The sequence below is a fragment of the Columba livia genome, chromosome 26 (assembly GCF_036013475.1).
Source record: "Columba livia isolate bColLiv1 breed racing homer chromosome 26, bColLiv1.pat.W.v2, whole genome shotgun sequence".
Taxonomy (NCBI): Eukaryota; Metazoa; Chordata; class Aves; order Columbiformes; family Columbidae; genus Columba; species Columba livia.
In genome coordinates, this window is record NC_088627.1 from 5,220,373 (window position 1) to 5,237,559 (window position 17,187).

The following is a 17,187-nucleotide window of genomic DNA, read 5'->3' on the forward strand; positions in this document are numbered from 1 at the left end:
TTTTAAAACAGGACCAAGAATATCCTGGAAATGCCTCGGTTTGCCGAGTTCTTGCACCAAAGGAATGACTGAAATGGCGGGCGGCCGCACGTGAGGCTCCCCGGCACGTGGGGAGGGCGGGATGCCGGGGCAGGGGCTCCCGCTTTCCCCCGGTGCCCATCACCGGGCTGCGCCAGCGCCTCCGGGTGCCCCCACCCTTTGGGCTGGGACAGTAACACTGCCGCTCTCCTCCAGCAGGAACACAGCTTTGCCCAGCCCTGCTAAACCCTCCTGCTTCGGGGTCCCCGTCAGCCCTGGGGATGAGACACCCCCAACTGCACGTGGGGTGCAAGGATGGCACCCACCAAACCGGCACCGCTGCGAGCCCCACGGCGTCGCCTGCCCCACATCCCGGCTGCATCATCCTGCCCACGACCGCCCGGGCAAGGGGGGAGCCCCGGGGCTGATGTCCCTGCCCGGGGCCACGGGGGACCCTGGGCTTGAGGTATTTTCAGCAGATGAGCAAACCCAGCGACGATGCGCCCGGGGATGGCGAGGGGGTGAGTCACAGCCGCGCTGAATCAGAGCGTTCATTCGGAGCCACGAAACACGCTCCCATTGCAACCGCACGAAAGGAGCCCAAACAGCCGGAAAAAAACCCACTAAAAAGTAACATTAATTTATTAGAACATTCATGATAAAAACCAAGATTCTCTTTACATGTGTTTGGTTTTTTTTCTTCCTTTTTATACAAGAGAATTTTCATTGCTTTTGTGTTTTATCCTCCTGGAGACAGAGCAGGGCAGGCAGGCGCAGGCAGCGGCGCGGGCGCTCGCCCCCGCGGGACGAAGCCGCACGGACGCCGGTCCCCGGGGTCCTGGTCGGGACGCGGAGCGGGTGGGTATGTGGGACGGGTGCCCACCAAGGCAGAGGGGACGCGTGGCAAGGCACGGCACGGGGAGGGGGCGACGAGCACCCCGAAGCATGGGGGGGCAGCACCCGGGTGGCACGTGGTGGGAGCCGGGTGGCAGGTGGGGGACGAGGTGACACGCTCGAGGACAATGCAAGACACCCTGAGCCCAGGAGGGCTGTAAAGTCACCCAAAACCCAGCGCTCCCCACAGCCAAGCCTTGGGGACGGACACCCCCAGCCATCCCCCCCAGGGGGGAGATTGTCCCCCCACACCAGCCCCAACATGTGCCCACACTGGGCGAATTGGCTCTTGGCTCCTCCCCAGCTCCTCTTGGTTGCAGGGAGAGCAAAATTATCCTCCCCATGTAGCAAACGGAACCCCCTCCATGTCCCCTCCACGTGCCTGGGGGGCCCAGACGCCGTCTTTGGTTAAGAAGCGGCCGATGCCGCTGCCGCGCTGGCACGGGGCGAGGCGGCAGAGGGTCCCTGCGGGGACGGGTGACAGGCAGTGGTTCCAGGAGGGACAGAGAGGCCCAGGCTTGCGGGGCCACTCGAAGCGAGGGGGGACCCGGCTCCCCCCTTGCATGGCTATAGGAGGTTTATTGAACAAGACCTGGCGTGAAATGTGGGGCTGGGGGAGAGGGTCCCGGGGGGCAGGCGGCCCCGTGGGGGACACGGCCACAGCGGGGAGCAGCAGCACGAGCCTGGGGGGTCCCAGGTGAGGTGGTGGGTGCCCCAGCCCAGAGCCCGGCTCTTGTCTTCCCATCTCCCCACTCCGGAGCAGGTGAAACACCAGCCAGGGAGAGACGAAGCCTTGGGCCCCCCAGCCCCCCGGGCAGAGCCCACCCTGCGCCGGCAGGTCCTGAGTGGGGAAAAGCCCCCCCGGGGCTGCGAGGCACCTGCAGATCCCAGTGCCGGGCGGTAAATTGTCCGTCACCCCCAGCCCATGGTGGCTGAGGAGCCCGGTGACATCGCGGGGGCTCCGTCCCTGCTGCTCCGGGCCAGCCCAGGGCTCGCTGGGCAGAGCTGTCCTGGCAATCCCGGTCCATCCAGGATGGTCTCTCCATCCCAAACCCGGTGTGTAGTGAGAGAGGAAACCAAAAGGAGAGCAAAGAAAGAACGAATGAAGAGAGAAAAACCGTACAGAGGCGCGGGAGGCTTCGCACACCGGCAGCTACTGGCCCTTGGGGATGAAAGGCTCCCCCTCCTCCGGCTCCGGCCGCGGCCCTGGGTCACTCAGACATCGCAGCATCCGCTGGTTGCTGGGGCTGTCGCTGGTCCCCGGGGTGAAGACGTCGTCCGTTCCCGGGGAGGAAGGCTCCTTCGCCCGCATCACCAGCCCTTCCTCATCCTCCTCGGGCGAGGGCGGGAGCCCACTGCAGCCCTTGGGCTCCTCGTTCACCAGGTCCACGGACTCCGGGGACTGTGGGGATGCTGGGTCGATGGTGATGATGGGCAGGTTCTCCGAGTCTGCCTTGGGTTCATAGGCCAGCGGGTCTGGCGGGGCAGAGAGGGGTCAGGATAACGTGGGGAAGGGAAAAGGGGTCTCAGGGACCCCCAGCTAATGCACCCCAGATGTTTGGGTCTGGTACGCCTGGGTTGTCTCTGTCTTGATTTCTAAGCCTGTTGTTTAATTCCTTTTTTCTGATCTCCACATCCCATCTGGAGCCACTCCAGACAGCCCAGCCCTGCTTCCCACACTGAGCCGCTCACAAGGGACGAAGCTGCCCTCTGCCGATTAACCGCCGGCTCCGCCAGCACCGGCGTCACACCCTGTCACACTGTCCCCGGAGCAGGAGAGGACACGCAGAACAGGAGGAACCAAAGACGGCAGAGAAAATGCGTGCTGGGGGTGCAGGGCAGGTCTTGGCGCTGAGCACTCCTGGCCCTCTCCCACGCAGAGATGTGGCTGCGTGGATGGACCGAACTGAGCTCCAGACAGATCTCCTGAGCGGCCAGGCTGATTTACCATGCTGGGAAGTGAAACGGGGGATTCTGCCCAGGCTGGAGAGCAGCAAACCCTGGGGCTTGGTTCATCACACACAGGGGAGCGGGATGGGGATGAGCGGGGCTGGGGAGCTGCAGATGAGCTGCAGGAAACGGCCTCAAGTTGCGCCAGGGGAGGCTGAGGTTGGATTTAGGAACAATTTCTTCCCCAAAGGGCTGTGGGGCATTGGAACAGGCTGCCCAGGGCAGTGCTGGAGTCACCAGCCCTGGAGGGTTGGACAGACGGACATGAGGTTCTCAGGACATGGGGCAGGGACAGGGGTGGGGGAGCGGTTGGGCTCAATGAATTTGAGGGGCTTTTCCAAACAAAACGGTTCTCTGCTTCTATCAAAGTGCCGGTGATGCCCAGCGAGGTGCCCGCTGTGACGATCCCCAGCAGCGCCATCCCACCTACCTGAGCCGATGCGAGCCCGGGACATGGTGGGCGAATCCAGCTTGTGAGCCGGCACCGTCAGGTAGTTGTTCATCTGGAATGGGAGCACAGGGACCGTCTCTATTGGAGCGTCCGGGATAAACGGGGAGGGGGAGGCAGGGAACTGGCCCCGGGATGAGTGAGAAGCAGCAGTGGGACACAGGACACATGTGTGCATCCTCCAAGCCACGCTGCAAGGACTCGCTCAGGGCCTGGGGGGTTCAGAGGACCCCAAGGTGTGTGAGGGTGACCCAGTGGCATCTGAACCTTCTTCCCCTACCCATGCAGGACCCTGATGTCCTTCCCAGGCTGGGAAGCCCTCCTTGGCCCCCCATCCCCGCCCAGCCTGCAGCAGCATCCCTGCTCCAGCATCCCTGCTCCAGCACCCCCGTGACACCTTCTGTTCCAGCTGCCGGGCCTTCTGCCGCCGCAGGAGCATCTGGTTCCAGGCTTCCTCGTAGGGGTCGGCCACGAGCGTGTGCCGGTTGTAGGATCGCAACTGGGAGAAGACCCCGAGAAAAGGAAATGTTAAAACGAGACACACAGACAGGCTCTGTTTCCCTCGGAGGTGGATGAAACAGCCATCATGGACACCTTACCCGCTGCCTGGTTTTCTGCAGGTTGTTGCGAAGGATTTTGCGGATCTCCTCCTCCTTGTCCTTGGACAGGGCGGGCAGGATGCGCTCCACGGGGAGGGTCTTGGGGTTGATGTTCCTGCAGGGACAGACGGGGTTCAGAGTGACACGGCAATGGCCATGGCAGGGCCCACGGGCTCCTTGCCCTGTGGCCACAAGCAGGGAATGCTCAGCCTACACAGGGCCTGTCAGAGGCACAGGATGGCCAGGGAACTCACTGGATGGAGACGGTGGAGACAGCGGAGGGGATCTTGCCTATGCCCCCGCTCTCCACCAGCTCGATCGCCTGCTTCATCTCCATCTTGTGATAAAATGCGATGAGCTGGGGCTCCTTGGACCGCTCCCCCGCTATCAGGCACTTCTTCACGTACTTCTTGTTGAAGCGATTCAGCCTTCCCAAGGACAGGAGGAAAGGAGGAGCAGAGATATATCAGACCTGGCCCTGCACCAGCACCACCTCCCTGCTCCCCATCCCTCGCCCAGGCCAGCAGAAGATCATAGAGTCATCAAATATTTTGGGTTGAAGGACCTTCCCAGCCCCCCCAGTCCCCCTGCCATGAGCAGGGACATCTTCACCAGCTCAGGGTGCTCAGAGCCCCGTCCAGCCTGGCCTGGGATGTCTCCAGGGATGGTTCATCCACCACCTCTCTGGGTACCTGGGCCAGGCTCTCACCACCCTCAGGGCAACAATTCCTTCCTCACGTCCAGCCTGAATCTCCCTCCTTCAGTTTAAACCATCACCCCTTGTCCTGTCACAACAGGCCCTGCTCAAAAGTCTGTCCCCATCTTTCTCATGGGCCCCTTTTAAGTCCAGAAAGGCTGCACTAAGATCTCCCTGGAGCTTCTCCTCTCCAGTTGAACACCCCAACTCTCAGCCTGTCTGTGTGGATATCGCAGCCTGGGGAAAAACCTCACGCAGGGCTGATAAACCTCTTGGGTCATGATTCAAACCCTTCCCCATCTCCAACACAGGTCTCCTCAGTCACCAAACCTCCACACTCACTTGTCCTTCCAGTGGTGATGCCCATAGTGACCACAGATGTCCTCAATCCCCGTCAGAAGGTGATCCAAGAACTGCAAGAGAAGGTCCGAGGCGTAGGCAGCTCACAGGGTTGTTGCCCACCCTCTCCCCACCCTGACACCTATGCTGACACGGGGGTGAGGGCACTTGGGGGGCAAAATTAGGGCTGTGGGTCCAGGATGGGCCTCAGGAGGGCAGCACGGTCCTACCCAGCCAGGCTGCTGGGCTACCAGGCACAGGGGAGGTCTGGGTCAGAGCGGGCACTGGACAACACAGACGGGGAGAACCCTCACTCCGTCCCCGCCTACCTTGGGCACCGATTTAGGGGCAGGTCCCGCTCTGTAAACCCGCCTGGTTACAGCGGTGGAGGTGGCAGAAGCAGAGAGAGAAGAGGGCAAAAGCGCCGAAGAGAAGGGCCGGCCGGGCGCAGTGGGTTACCTGCGTGTGGATCTCTTCGTTGATGGAGCGTTTAGTCTCTTGCTTCTTCTTCACAGCCAGCAGGTCCACCAAGGGCCGGATGGTCATGCCCTGGGGAAAGGGAAGGGGGGTGAGACCTCAAGGGAGAGGGACGGGTTCAGCACAGCCAAACCACAGGGCTCCTGCACTGCTGGTGTCACTTCATAGAATCATGGAATAGTTTGGGTTGGAGGGACCTCCCCAGCTCCCCCAGTGCCCCCCCTGCCATGAGCAGGGACATCTTCACCAGCTCAGGTTGCTCAGAGCCCCGTCCAGCCTGGCCTGGGATGTCTCCAGGGATGGTTCATCCACCACCTCTCTGGGAACCTGGGCCAGGCTCTCACCACCCTCAGGGCAACAATTCCTCCTCATGTCCAGCCTGAATCTCCCTCCTTTAGTTTAAACCATCACCCCTTGTCCTGTCACAACAGCCCCTGCTCAAAAGTCTGTCCCCATCTTTCTCACGGGCCCCTTTCGAGTTCAGAAAGGCCACACTAAGGTCTCCCTGGAGCTTCTCTTCTCCAGCTGAACACCCCAACTCTCTCAGCCTGTCCCCAGCAGAGCTGTTCCAGCCTCGGATCATTCCTGGGGCTCCTCTGGCCCCTCTCCAGCAGCTCCATGTGTGTCCTGTGCTGAGGACCCAGAGCTGGACACAGTACTCAAGAGCTTTCGGAGAAGGGGGCCAGTGACAGGGTTAGGGATGGAGGTTGGGGACGTGCTCCTCACTCTCCACACACACGTGTGGCTCACTGAATAACCCCCCCTTTCCCTCTGAAACCAGACAGTCACCACCTGTGGGCCACCAACCTGCACGAAAACGGTGAAGAAGATGACGGTGATGATGGCTGTGAGGAACATGTCCCTCATGCCGAAATGCTTATAGTCGAGGAGGTAGCAGAGCGAGAAGGCGATGGCTCCCCGCAGGCCCCCGTAGGCGATAATGAACTGGTCCTTCGGCGTCAGCTTCACAATTCGGAACTTGTTGATGAACCAGGTGAGGACCAGGACGCCTGGGGCAGCGGGGCAGGGACATGGGTGAGCGGATGGTGGAAAATGTCCTCCAGCCCCAAAAGGACCCCCCGAGCTGTGTCACCCCCTCAGGGCCATGGGTGCAGGTGGGTGCTGTCCTGTTCGCTCACCCCAACGCCCCTCACCAGCTTCAATCCCATGTCGAGCACAAACGCGGCCTCTACCCCACCTCCCCACAGAGCCAACCCCCAGTAAGGCTGATGCCCACGCTGGAGCAGTGCCTCCCAGTCAACCCCAGTCTCCCCAGCAATGCAAATTGGGGCCTAATGGCTCTGAGAGTTCACCCATGGCCATCTCCGAGGACTTTGCCACCACACTGACACCTCACCTAGAACTCTCGCGATGAGGCAGAAGAGCAACGTGCTGATGACGAAGGTCCAGTTCCAGTAGTGGTGGCCGGCCACGGTGGAGACACCCAGGAAGATGAAGATGAGGGTCTCGCTCACACTGCTCCACATCTTGAGGAAATACTTGATGGTGGTGTGGGACTTGTGCGAGATGTTGGCTTCCACATAGGGCCGCATGACCACGCCAGAGGCGATGAGCCTACGGGCAAGGTCAGGGCACTCAGCAGCCACGGGGACACGGGGACAGCCCCGCCTGCTACTGTGTGCCCAGGAGAATCATAGAATCACAGCACAGCTTGGGTTGAAGGGACCTTAAAGCTCCCCCAGTGCCCCCCCTGCCATGAGCAGGGACATCTTCACCAGCTCAGGGTGCTCAGAGCCCCGTCCAGCCTGGCCTGGGATGTCTCCAGGGATGGTTCATCTACCACCTCTCTGGGAACCTGGGCCAGGCTCTCACCACCCTCATGATAAAAAACTTCTTCCTTATATCTAGTTCATCACATAGTAGATCGTACTCCAGTTATACCCTGTATTGCACGCGTTTCTGGATTCCTTTTGGACCCGGTTGTGCTGCTGCTGAGCTGTTCATTGCAGCAGGCAGTCAGAAAAGGTTTTTCTTAGACTGTTTGTATATCACACATGTAAACACTTTGTCCTAACTCGGTGGCTGTTTTTCCATATATGTGAGCATTACTTGCCCAGTGTAATTGTTCTTAACACTTTCTTTACACTTAAAAAGGTATCCATTGCTACTCTTCCTTTTATATCAGGCTTTTCTTTCTACCTTCTACTTATATTTTATCTAAAAATGAAAGTAGAATGGGACGTGCTGCCAGCGCCCTGGGATCTGTGGGACAACGCCAGAGTCACTTCCCGCATCTGCCCCCCTGCACACCCCAGCCCAAACACACCCTCACTGGGCACTTACTGGCCATACTGGGACAGCCAGAAGCTGCGGTTACACCGGAGTAAATCCTCCCAGCGGTCCTGGGGACCGGAGGCACCTCACCCCAGCCCTGCCCAACTCACGCCATGATGCCGGAGAGGTGGAAGAGCTCGGCGGAGAGATATGCCATGTAGCTGTAGAGGAAGACGAAGAGGGGCTCGATGACTCGGATGTGGGAGGTGAAGCGGGATGTGAAGGCAGCGATCACCCCGTAAATGACACCCACGAAGACGCCGCCCAGCGACACCACGAAGAAGCTGAGGAAGCCGAGGATGATATCGATAATGGTGACCTGCTCGAAGGTGGCGAACTCCTCAAAGAGGTGGTAAAGGACCTGGGAAGGAGAAGGGAGAGGGGGGTTCACACTGTCCCCCTGGTAAGGGACAGCCTCACCTCGGAGGAGACCGGCACAGGGCCCTTCCTTGGGACAGCAAAGGTGAGGCGAGCAACACCTGAGATGAGCAGTGCCAGTGCTTGGTGACCCTGAGCTGGGTCCCGTGCTTGGCCACAAAACACTGCTGGTGCTTTGCTGTGCAAGACAGACCCAGAGGGACCAGCTCCCCGTTTTCTGTGGCCCACAGGGAGACAGAAACACAGAATCTTTTGGGTTGGAAAAGACCCTCAAGATCATTGAGTCCAACTGTGGCAGCTGCTCTTCCCCGCCTGAGAACTGGTGTGGCAGTTGCACATCCCCGTCTGAGAACTGGAGCCTTCAACAGGGCAGTTAATGGCTCTTCGGAGCTGGTTGACAGGGTTGTTAGCAGAGGAGGGGCCCAGAGAGGCTGAGAAGCTTCTGGAATGCTCACAGCCAGATCTGATCAGACTATAAACGGGGCTCCCGCTGAGATCCCCTTTGTGTGATCTTCTCGGAGCAGCGGGTCTGCTGAGCTGGAGCCCTCCCCTTAGACTGGAACGCTGTCTAAGGAAACTTCCTGGGATTGGGAGCGCCTCATCTCCTCGTTTGAATGAGCGATAATTTACCGGATATATCCTTGAATAAGTCCTTGCCTAACCAGGCGAGTGTGAGTCCTTGCCCAACCAGGCGAGTGAGTACCCTTGAGTCAGAGGGCTCTGGTGTGTTTCTTGTGTGTGTGCATGCACACTGCGGATCCTCATCATTCTCATTTTGCTGTACCCCAATAATCTCCTCAACTGATATATGAACCTGTACTTTATGTTGTTGGAGTGCTAACTAATTGTATAAACGCCATTTGGGTCGGTTTATTAGCTACACTTTTGCAGCCAGAATAAAGTCTGTTTTGGAACTTGTTGTCCACCTAAAACTGCCTTTGGGTGCCTCCCTGACACCAACAATTAACCCACTCCTGGCACTGACCCACGTCCCTGAGAATCTCATCTCCGCGTGGTGCCATGGGAGGTGTGTGTGGGCCAGCTCTGCCCTCCAACACAGACCCTGCAGGGAGCCCCTCTGGTCAAAAAAGCGGGGAGACGTGGCTGGGAAAAGCCCCGCGGTGGGACAGCGTGTTCCTCGTCACCAGGAACCTCGTCAGCAGCGTGCGGCGCAGCGGACAGCTGGGATGTGGGAGAGGAGCCAGGAAAAAGCCATGGGTTAGGAGTAAATCCGGAGGTCAGCTCTGCAGAGAGGACGTCACGCTGACGGCTGAGCCAGCACCTGGACACAGATGTCCTTTGGAAATGGCACAGCCCCAGAGCGGGTGGTTGGGTCCCCAAAGGTCCCTGCGAAGCTGCTGCTCAAAGATTGGGGTTCAGGGGTGACCAAGGGGGTCTACCCTGGCTACCACGGCTTCCCCCTGTCCACGGCTGGCCATGCCCTGCGCTCCCACCTCCTCGGTGCTGCAGCTGGGGCACAGCGAGGAAGACCACGTGAGGAAGGAGACGGGAGGAGCAGCAGCGATGTGGCAGCGCTGCCTGACCCCGCGCCGGCCCCTCGCGCTCCTGCTCGGCCAGGACAGGCACGAGCATGGCCACGGGCAGCCATTTCACCCCACAGAGCAGATCCCCAGCAGATCAAGGCATTGGGGACAATCCTGCTCATCACCGAGAGGCGGGAGTTGGTCGGGGACGTGCTCTTGGCCTCCCCAAACCACCAAGGAAAACACTTCACCTTAACTCACCTCTGTAGTGTTTTAAGTCGCTATATTTGGCTTTACAACCTTCAAAAGGTGAGGAGCAAGCGGAGCTGCTGCTGGCAGGAGGCACCTGGCAGCTTGCGATGGCCCATCTAAGGTTCTGTCCACAGGGACTGATCGACAGCTGCCCATCCTGGTGCCACCACCCAAAAAAGCTCCACTGAAGCAAACCCTGTCCCCTCGGGTGATCCCCCTCATGTACTTACGACTGTGACGGCGTCGTTCAGCAGGGATTCCCCGAACACCAAGATGTGGAGCAGCTCGTTGATGTGGATCTCCTCAAAAACGGCCAACACGGCCACCGGGTCCACGGCCGAGATGATGCTGCCGAAGAGCAGGTTGGCCAAGAGGCCGATGTGGTTCAGGCCGGGGCCACCGAGCTGGCACACAGCGTACATGAGGCCACCCAAGAAGAAGGCATTCCAGAGCGTCCCCACCACGGCGAAGATGAGGATGGTGCCCAGGTTCTCAGTGAATTGGCGCAAGGGGAGGAAGTAGCCGGCATCCAAGATGATGGGTGGGAGGAGGACAAGGAAGAAGATGTCCGACTTGAGGATGGGGGGCTTTTCGCCCACCCCTTTAATGAGCCCCCCAACCAGAAGGCCCACCACGATGAGCAGGCAGCTCTCAGGGACGATGCTGGACACTGAAGGGATCACGTGGAAGCCTGGAGAGAAGAAGAGAGCAAGACACATGTTTGCTGTGTGAACGGAGGATGGTCTGTGCAGGACACCCTTGCAGGAGCCAGGGACCAGCTCCCAGCCCTCCCTCCAACTCTCAGAATCCTTTTCTCTTTGTGTGCCTCAGTTTCCCCTTCTAATCCCCTTCTGCCCCACACTGTAAAGTAGAACCTGTGGCTTCACCAGACCCACATACCCTGGTATTGCTTGATCTCAGCCCAGAAGAATAACAGTGAGTCCCAGTCCAAAAAGCAGCAGCTGCCCTCTGGGCACCCCAGGGTCTCTGAGGGGACCCCAGACCCCCATCTGTGGCACAGGCAGCATGACCCCAATTTCACAGAATCACAGAATGGTTTGGCTTGGAGGGCCCTCCCCAGCGCCCCAGTGCCCCCCTGCCATGAGCAGGGACATCTTCACCAGCTCAGGGTGCTCAGAGCCCCGTCCAGCCTGGCCTGGGATGTCTCCAGGGATGGTTCATCTACCCCCTCTCTGGCCAACCTGGGCCAGGCTCTCACCACTCTCAGGGCAACAATTCCTTCCTCATGTCCAGCCTGAATCTCCCTCCTTTAGTTTAAACCATCACCCCTTGTCCTATGGCAACAGGTCAGCCGGGACCCGCTGGGATGACACCCCAGCCCCGATGCAGCTCGATGCCAAGCACAGCAGCGCTTCAGCCAACGCACCGATACCACGGAAAGATTCTGGGTTCCCTGGATCCTCTCCCAGGCTTTATAATTATTATTTTGAAGTGAGGCACATTTGTTCCCTGGCAAGGGAAGCGGTTTAAAATAAGGAACCCTGCCTTGGCATCCCATGTTCCCCCGTTCCTTCCGGCCGGGCGGCTTTGCCATCTGCACAGCATTTCACAACAGATAAAAGAGAAAATATTCCCTAAACGAGTCAGCATCTCGCCGATGATCCAGAGCCGCTCTGCGCTGTGGCGAACCCCCCGTCGAGCCTGCGGGGACCACATCTGCGCTCAACCCTCCTCCACCTGCGCAGCCGAGCAGGGAAAGTGCCGCACGGATCTGGCTCCGATGGGAAAAGCAGCTGCTTCCACAATCCCCCACTGCACTCGAGGCTCCATGCAGGGCAAAACACACCATTTTGGGTCCTGGGTGTTGGAGCGAGTCTGGTTTCTATGTCGGCTCTGCTGCAGCAGCACCAATCACTGAGCAAACCCCCTGTGGTGCTCAGGTTAGGGCACTGGGGACACCAGGATGGGACAGGAACCAGCCCATTGCTCTCCCAGTGTCCAACCACCTGAATTAGGTTGACAGAGGTTCTCCTGCCCCTCTGCTCTGCCCTGGGGAGACCACACCTGGAATATTGTGTCCAGTTGTGGCCCCTCAGTTCCAGCAGGACAGGGAACTGCTGGAGAGAGTCCAGCGCAGCCACCAAGATGCTGAAGGGAGTGGAGCATCTCCCGTGTGAGGAAAGGCTGAGGGAGCTGGGGCTCTGGAGCTGGACAAGAGGAGCCTGAGGGGGGACTCATTCCTGGGGATCAATATGGAAAGGGGGAGTGTCAGGAGGATGGAGCCAGGCTCTTCTGGTGACAACCAGGGACAGGACAAGGGGCAATGGGTGCAAACTGGAACACAGGAGGTTCCACTTGAATATGAGAAGAAACTTGTTGGGGTGAGGGTGGCAGAGCCTGGCCCAGGCTGCCCAGGGGGTTGTGGAGTCTCCTTCTCTGCAGACATTCCAACCCGCCTGGACACCTTCCTGTGTAACCTCATCTGGGTGTTCCTGCTCCATGGGGGGATCGCACTGCATGAGCTTTCCAGGGCCCTTCAACCCCTCACATTCTGGGATTCTGTGAATTCAGAGACCTCCTGGCATGACTGAGGTTTCTGATTTACCCCCCCAGGGTTTTATTTCTGTCTCCGATCCCCCCACTCAAGGCAGGGAGCTCCATGGGGGCGGAAAGACAATAATCCCCTTTTCCAAGCTCAGCTCAAGCAAACACCGGGAACAACCGGCCCTTCCAGCACTCCAGATGACCACCCATCTCAACATATGGCAGCCCTGGCCAAAATAAGGTTTAAAGCCGCAAAAGCAGCAAGGAGCCGGCAGAAAACCAGTTTTCGCTTTGCTAAGTATGTTCAATCATGAAGAAAACACAAACGCTGACAATTAAGCATCTCTCACTTCTTCCCCACAGGCCCCAGGATCCCATTAAACTGGAACATTCGCATGCTGATGGGAATTCAATGTTTTAGAGCCTTTTTGTAGGGCCCTAAAAATACCCTCGCATGGGCTGCGTGTTAATTATGCCTTTGATTTCGCTGAATCTCAGCCATTTCTCGCTCCCTGCGTTCTCTGCTCAGTATTTTTAGCGCACTCCCAAGCTCCTGGGTACCAATCTGTTGCTGGGATCCTGCTGGGATCCAGCTCGGGGTGCTGGGCCAGCATCCCGCGTGGGGCGCGGGTGATTAATGGGATGAAACGCTCTCACCATGGGGGCGATTCCAGGCTGGGAGAACCATCTCAATCCCAGCTTTTCCCATGGAGAATCACCCACTGGTTTTCCTGAACCTCCCCCCAGGGAGGAGAGTCCCCTGAGAGCCGCCCGCGATCCCCAAATCCCCAGCGCAGGGTGCGTACAGTCACCCCAGCTTCTTCCTTTGGAAAACAGACCCCGTGGGAGCAGTTCCCCTCTCAGCGTCATCAAACACCACCGAAAACTATTAAAAGCAAGAACGGTTGAGTAAACATCAACCCCGAGAGCCTGAGCAAACAAGGAAAAGGAATTCCAGAAGTTAATAGTTCCTATTAAAATGGTTCTTCGGCCACATCGTGCAGCCTGGTTTGTGTGTGCCCAGGATCGCTGCCCACTGGTGCTCAGCTCTTCGTTGGGCTCGGCTTTCCAGTCTGAACTGATTCTATGATCTTCTGATTCTCACACTGTGTTTAAAATAGAGATCTCTGTGCCTCGAGCCGCTCACAGCAATTTGGGAACCCCCCTCAAGGCCCGAGGGGATGATTTGCAGCTCTGGAGCCAACAGCAGCTCTGGAGGCGGTTTCGGTGCTGGGAGCCTTCGGCAGAAGGCGCAGGGAGCGTCGCTCTTTGCTCAGCCCGCAGCACAGAGCCCTGAGGGTCGTGGGCGCGTGTCCCACAGCACCCATAAGGTCCCCTCCCTCCCCGATGGCATTTCCCTGTCCCACCCATGCAGGACTTCTCTCCCTCCCCATCGCCCCAGCTGCTGCAATCCAGCTCCATATGGCACAAGACCCAAGGTCGGGCTTAGTCAGAGCTCTGGCAGCGCTCGCCTGGTTTTAAAGGCCTCTCTTAAAGCGGTGCGGAAAGAACATTTTAATCACATTCTAATCAAATACTTGAAAAGAAGGTTTATGATGAAAGCAAGGAGGTAAAGCTTTCATGGGCTCCCCTGCTCCGGGCCACGTCTGGGAGGTGTTTCTACCTCCCACCGTGGGGACATGGCTGGAATCGGAGCTTTAAGAGCTGCTCAGTCCCCACGGCCCTGAAAAGTACTGGTGTTTAGAGGTGAGAAATAAAATAAAATTGAAATTTAAAAGTATTTTTATATATAAAAATATATACAATGTTGATGGCAGCCCGTGTCATGAGACAGCGTGCCAGCCCTGGGGACCATGGAGCCCACTCAGTCTCCGCAGCTGGAATTTCCATCGGCCATCACATCCTCCAAGAGCCGCAGGTTGAATTAGGCTGGGACTAACGTCCCTTCCTCTCCCAGGAGGAAAAGAGACAGGAAGGAGGAAGGAAGAAAAGCCACTCGGTTGGTGTTTGAGCTGGAGCCGGGTGAAAAAGGGGAGGAAAGAGGGACGGGAGCACGTGCCGCGGCTGCTCGGCACCGTCACGGTTAAGCGCGACGCTGCGGTGGCTTCACCGGGAGGCCCACGCACCCGCGGGAAGGCCGGGCTGCTCCAGGAGGTGCCTGTTAGCTGAGAGGAGGCACAAGGAACGAGACTGGTTACAAAAACACCCCATCCTCCCGGCGGCAGGAGTTCATGGGAGCAGCTGCAGGCTCCGGCAGGCAGGCGGCAGCCCCGAGAGAGAAATCACACAATTATTAACCAGGGATTAGGCAGCTCAGCCTAATGGATGATTCTTTTTCTCCTGAAAGGAGGTAGATGAGGGGTTAGCGTGGGCGGTGAAGACCCGTGGGTGATGCTGCTGGCGGGGACCCCTGGGTGGTGTTTGGGCTGCAGGGTGGGATGGAGCAGCACAGGGTTTGGGTGCGGAGCTGGAAAAACCCCAGGAGAAGACACGGGGGGCCGGGAAGGAGGCGGCGAGGGGGAGCAGGCATGCTCAGAAGGGCTGCCCTTCTGAAGGACACTGCAGAGGACCGGCTGGAGGACACACACGTGGCTCGGCAGCACCAGGGTCCCTCCAAAGGCCACTTTAACCCTTCAGGACACCCATCTGGCAGGGACGCGGGGACCACGGAGAGCCCGGGCACGTGGATGTTTTGCTGGATGAGCCACAAAGTCACTGATGTGTCATCATCCACGGGGACTCGTCATCTGCAAAGCCATTACCCAGCACCATCCCCTTATTTCTCTGCTTAGACGCAAGCGCGGGGCAGGGAGGGGCCGGGGCTGCGCTCCAGGGTCTGCAGAGCACCGAGACCCCCCCGACCTGGAGCTCACACCCTGTATTTTGGGGTAGCAGAGGCTCGAGGATGTGGGTTAAAACCCTGCAAGGATGGCGACGCAGGAACAGAACGTTTTGCAACCAGCTCCCAGGTGCAAACACATCTCAGGCTTTTAGATTCCAGCCATGGCTTCTTTCCATTTATTCCCTTTCCTCCCCAAAACGGTGCTGGATTCCTCTGCTCCCTGCCCGGCCATCAGCCGCTGCTGCCGTTGCCCAAGGAGCAGCCAGGTTTGCTGATTGCTGGTGGCCTCCAGCACAACCCTCGTGGGTCCTGCTGTGCATCCTCCTTTGAGAAACGGAGCCGGATCCATCGACCGAGGAACCCGGAGAAGGGCACGGACAGAGCTGCACCAGATACACCCGGCACCAGATACAACGGGGAAGTCTCGAGGGAGGGGGATGAAAATTGAACTTGCTAGAAAGGAATTAAATAGCTGGCGATTTACGCCTAAAAATAGAGCAAAGCCACGGCTGGTGTGACCCTGCAAGGGGAGGTGGGAAAAGTGCGGTACTTAAATTACAGCCCTTGTGTCCCACGAGCTCCAGCGCCAGCACCTGCCCTGGACCTTCAGCCTCACCCAGCACCAGCGCGGCCCCCGCCGGCCTCGCCAAATCCGCTTGTGCTTCACCACGGAGCTGGTCCAGGTCTCCCGAGTGGTCCTGCAGCTCTCTTTGGGCTGGTTTCGGCCATTTGTGTTGGTTGGGGCAACTTTTAAGATAAGCATCCAACAGCTGCCTAGTCCAGAATGGAAAGCTTTGATTTTCTACCCCAAAATGACATTTCCTGGTTAGAATTGGACTTGGTTTTGTTTTTTAAATACACGGGTACAGAAAGAGCTCCTAAGGAAAACCATCTCCCCCAGATCAAATCAAACATTTCGCTCAACCCTCATTATTTTCTTGTCGCTAATTACGAAGAAAAGCCAAGAACCAGGAAGGTATAGTAATTAATTTATAGTGCTTTTTGTGACTCACTGAGTTAATGCAGACACCACACAGCCGGCACCCACCCAAACCTGGTGTGTGCAAAGCGAGACGGGCAGAGAAGGGAAAAACAAGAAGCCCAGCCCTGGTTTTGGGGGTCACTCCTCTGCGCCCCAGCCTGGTGCTCAGGACTCAGCTTAAAATCCACGAGCATCCCTGCAGCCTCCAGCCAGTCCCCGTCTGCACGAAGCAGGGATTGAACACAATCACTTCGTCTGCTAAAAGCAAATCCAGATGGGATGTGGGTGGGAGGGAGACGAAGCCCCGTGGGGTCCGTGCACCCAACACAAGGTGCAGCGCAGCCCGGTTGGGATTCCGAGCAGCTCCCCGTCCCCAGCTCTGAGCTGGATTGCACACGAAGTCCCTACAAGTTGTGTCATTGCAGTCAATAGTCATTAAGAGCCGTTGCTAATTGCCAAAGGTACGGTTTTATTTCCTCTCGGTGTGACGTTGTCCCTCTCGCCTTGCTCAAACACCCGGGTCCCACCTCGCAGCCACTGCATCGCGCCTTGTTTTCCCTCTTTTCCCCCTGTACTGCAAACAAACCGGGGACAAATGGAGATTTTGCTGCGATAGGAGAGCGAGAGGCGCCTGGTACAGCCTCCGGCTCGCTAAATCCCACGCATTCAGCCCCAACGCCCACGATGTGTGTGAGAAGGTGACCTGCCTGGCCCCTGCTTGCTTTGCAACAGATAAGAACAAGCGTCGATAGCATCGGGCCAGCCCACGAACGAGTCAAAACCTGAAAGCTATGGAACAAAAAGCAGACGCTGTCGGGTACCAGCATGCAACAGCCTGGCTGCAGCCACCGATAGCGCGTGGACTTTGCAAGGGCTCGTGCAAACGGGCTGTGCCATCCAAAGGGGTGCAAAGCTTCATGCTTTGTCTGTGCAGCACCCTCCCAGATGTGCACAGCATCTGGGAGCAGAGACGGGCCTATATTATTCAATATATTCATCAATGATTTGGATGAGGGAATAAAGTGCACTATCAGCAAGTTTGCTGATGACACCAAGCTGGGAGGAG

At 58.1% G+C, this 17,187-nt stretch overlaps 1 protein-coding gene across 1 annotated transcript in view; it reads right to left on the minus strand.

Moving 5' to 3' along the window:
* Positions 1–642: 642 nt before the first annotated feature.
* SLC9A1 (solute carrier family 9 member A1) overlaps positions 643–17,187 on the minus strand; it is a 29,830-nt gene continuing 13,285 nt past the window's right edge. Inside the window, exons 2-12 of the mRNA XM_065041928.1 lie at positions 10,062–10,522; positions 7,828–8,078; positions 6,780–6,997; positions 6,230–6,432; positions 5,405–5,494; positions 4,949–5,019; positions 4,164–4,337; positions 3,910–4,024; positions 3,708–3,809; positions 3,293–3,365; positions 643–2,388 (exon numbers count right to left, since the gene is read on the minus strand). Coding sequence (XP_064898000.1) covers positions 2,066–2,388; positions 3,293–3,365; positions 3,708–3,809; positions 3,910–4,024; positions 4,164–4,337; positions 4,949–5,019; positions 5,405–5,494; positions 6,230–6,432; positions 6,780–6,997; positions 7,828–8,078; positions 10,062–10,522 — 2,081 coding nt within the window. The 3' untranslated portion in view covers positions 643–2,065. The remainder of the gene's footprint in view (positions 2,389–3,292; positions 3,366–3,707; positions 3,810–3,909; positions 4,025–4,163; positions 4,338–4,948; positions 5,020–5,404; positions 5,495–6,229; positions 6,433–6,779; positions 6,998–7,827; positions 8,079–10,061; positions 10,523–17,187) is intronic.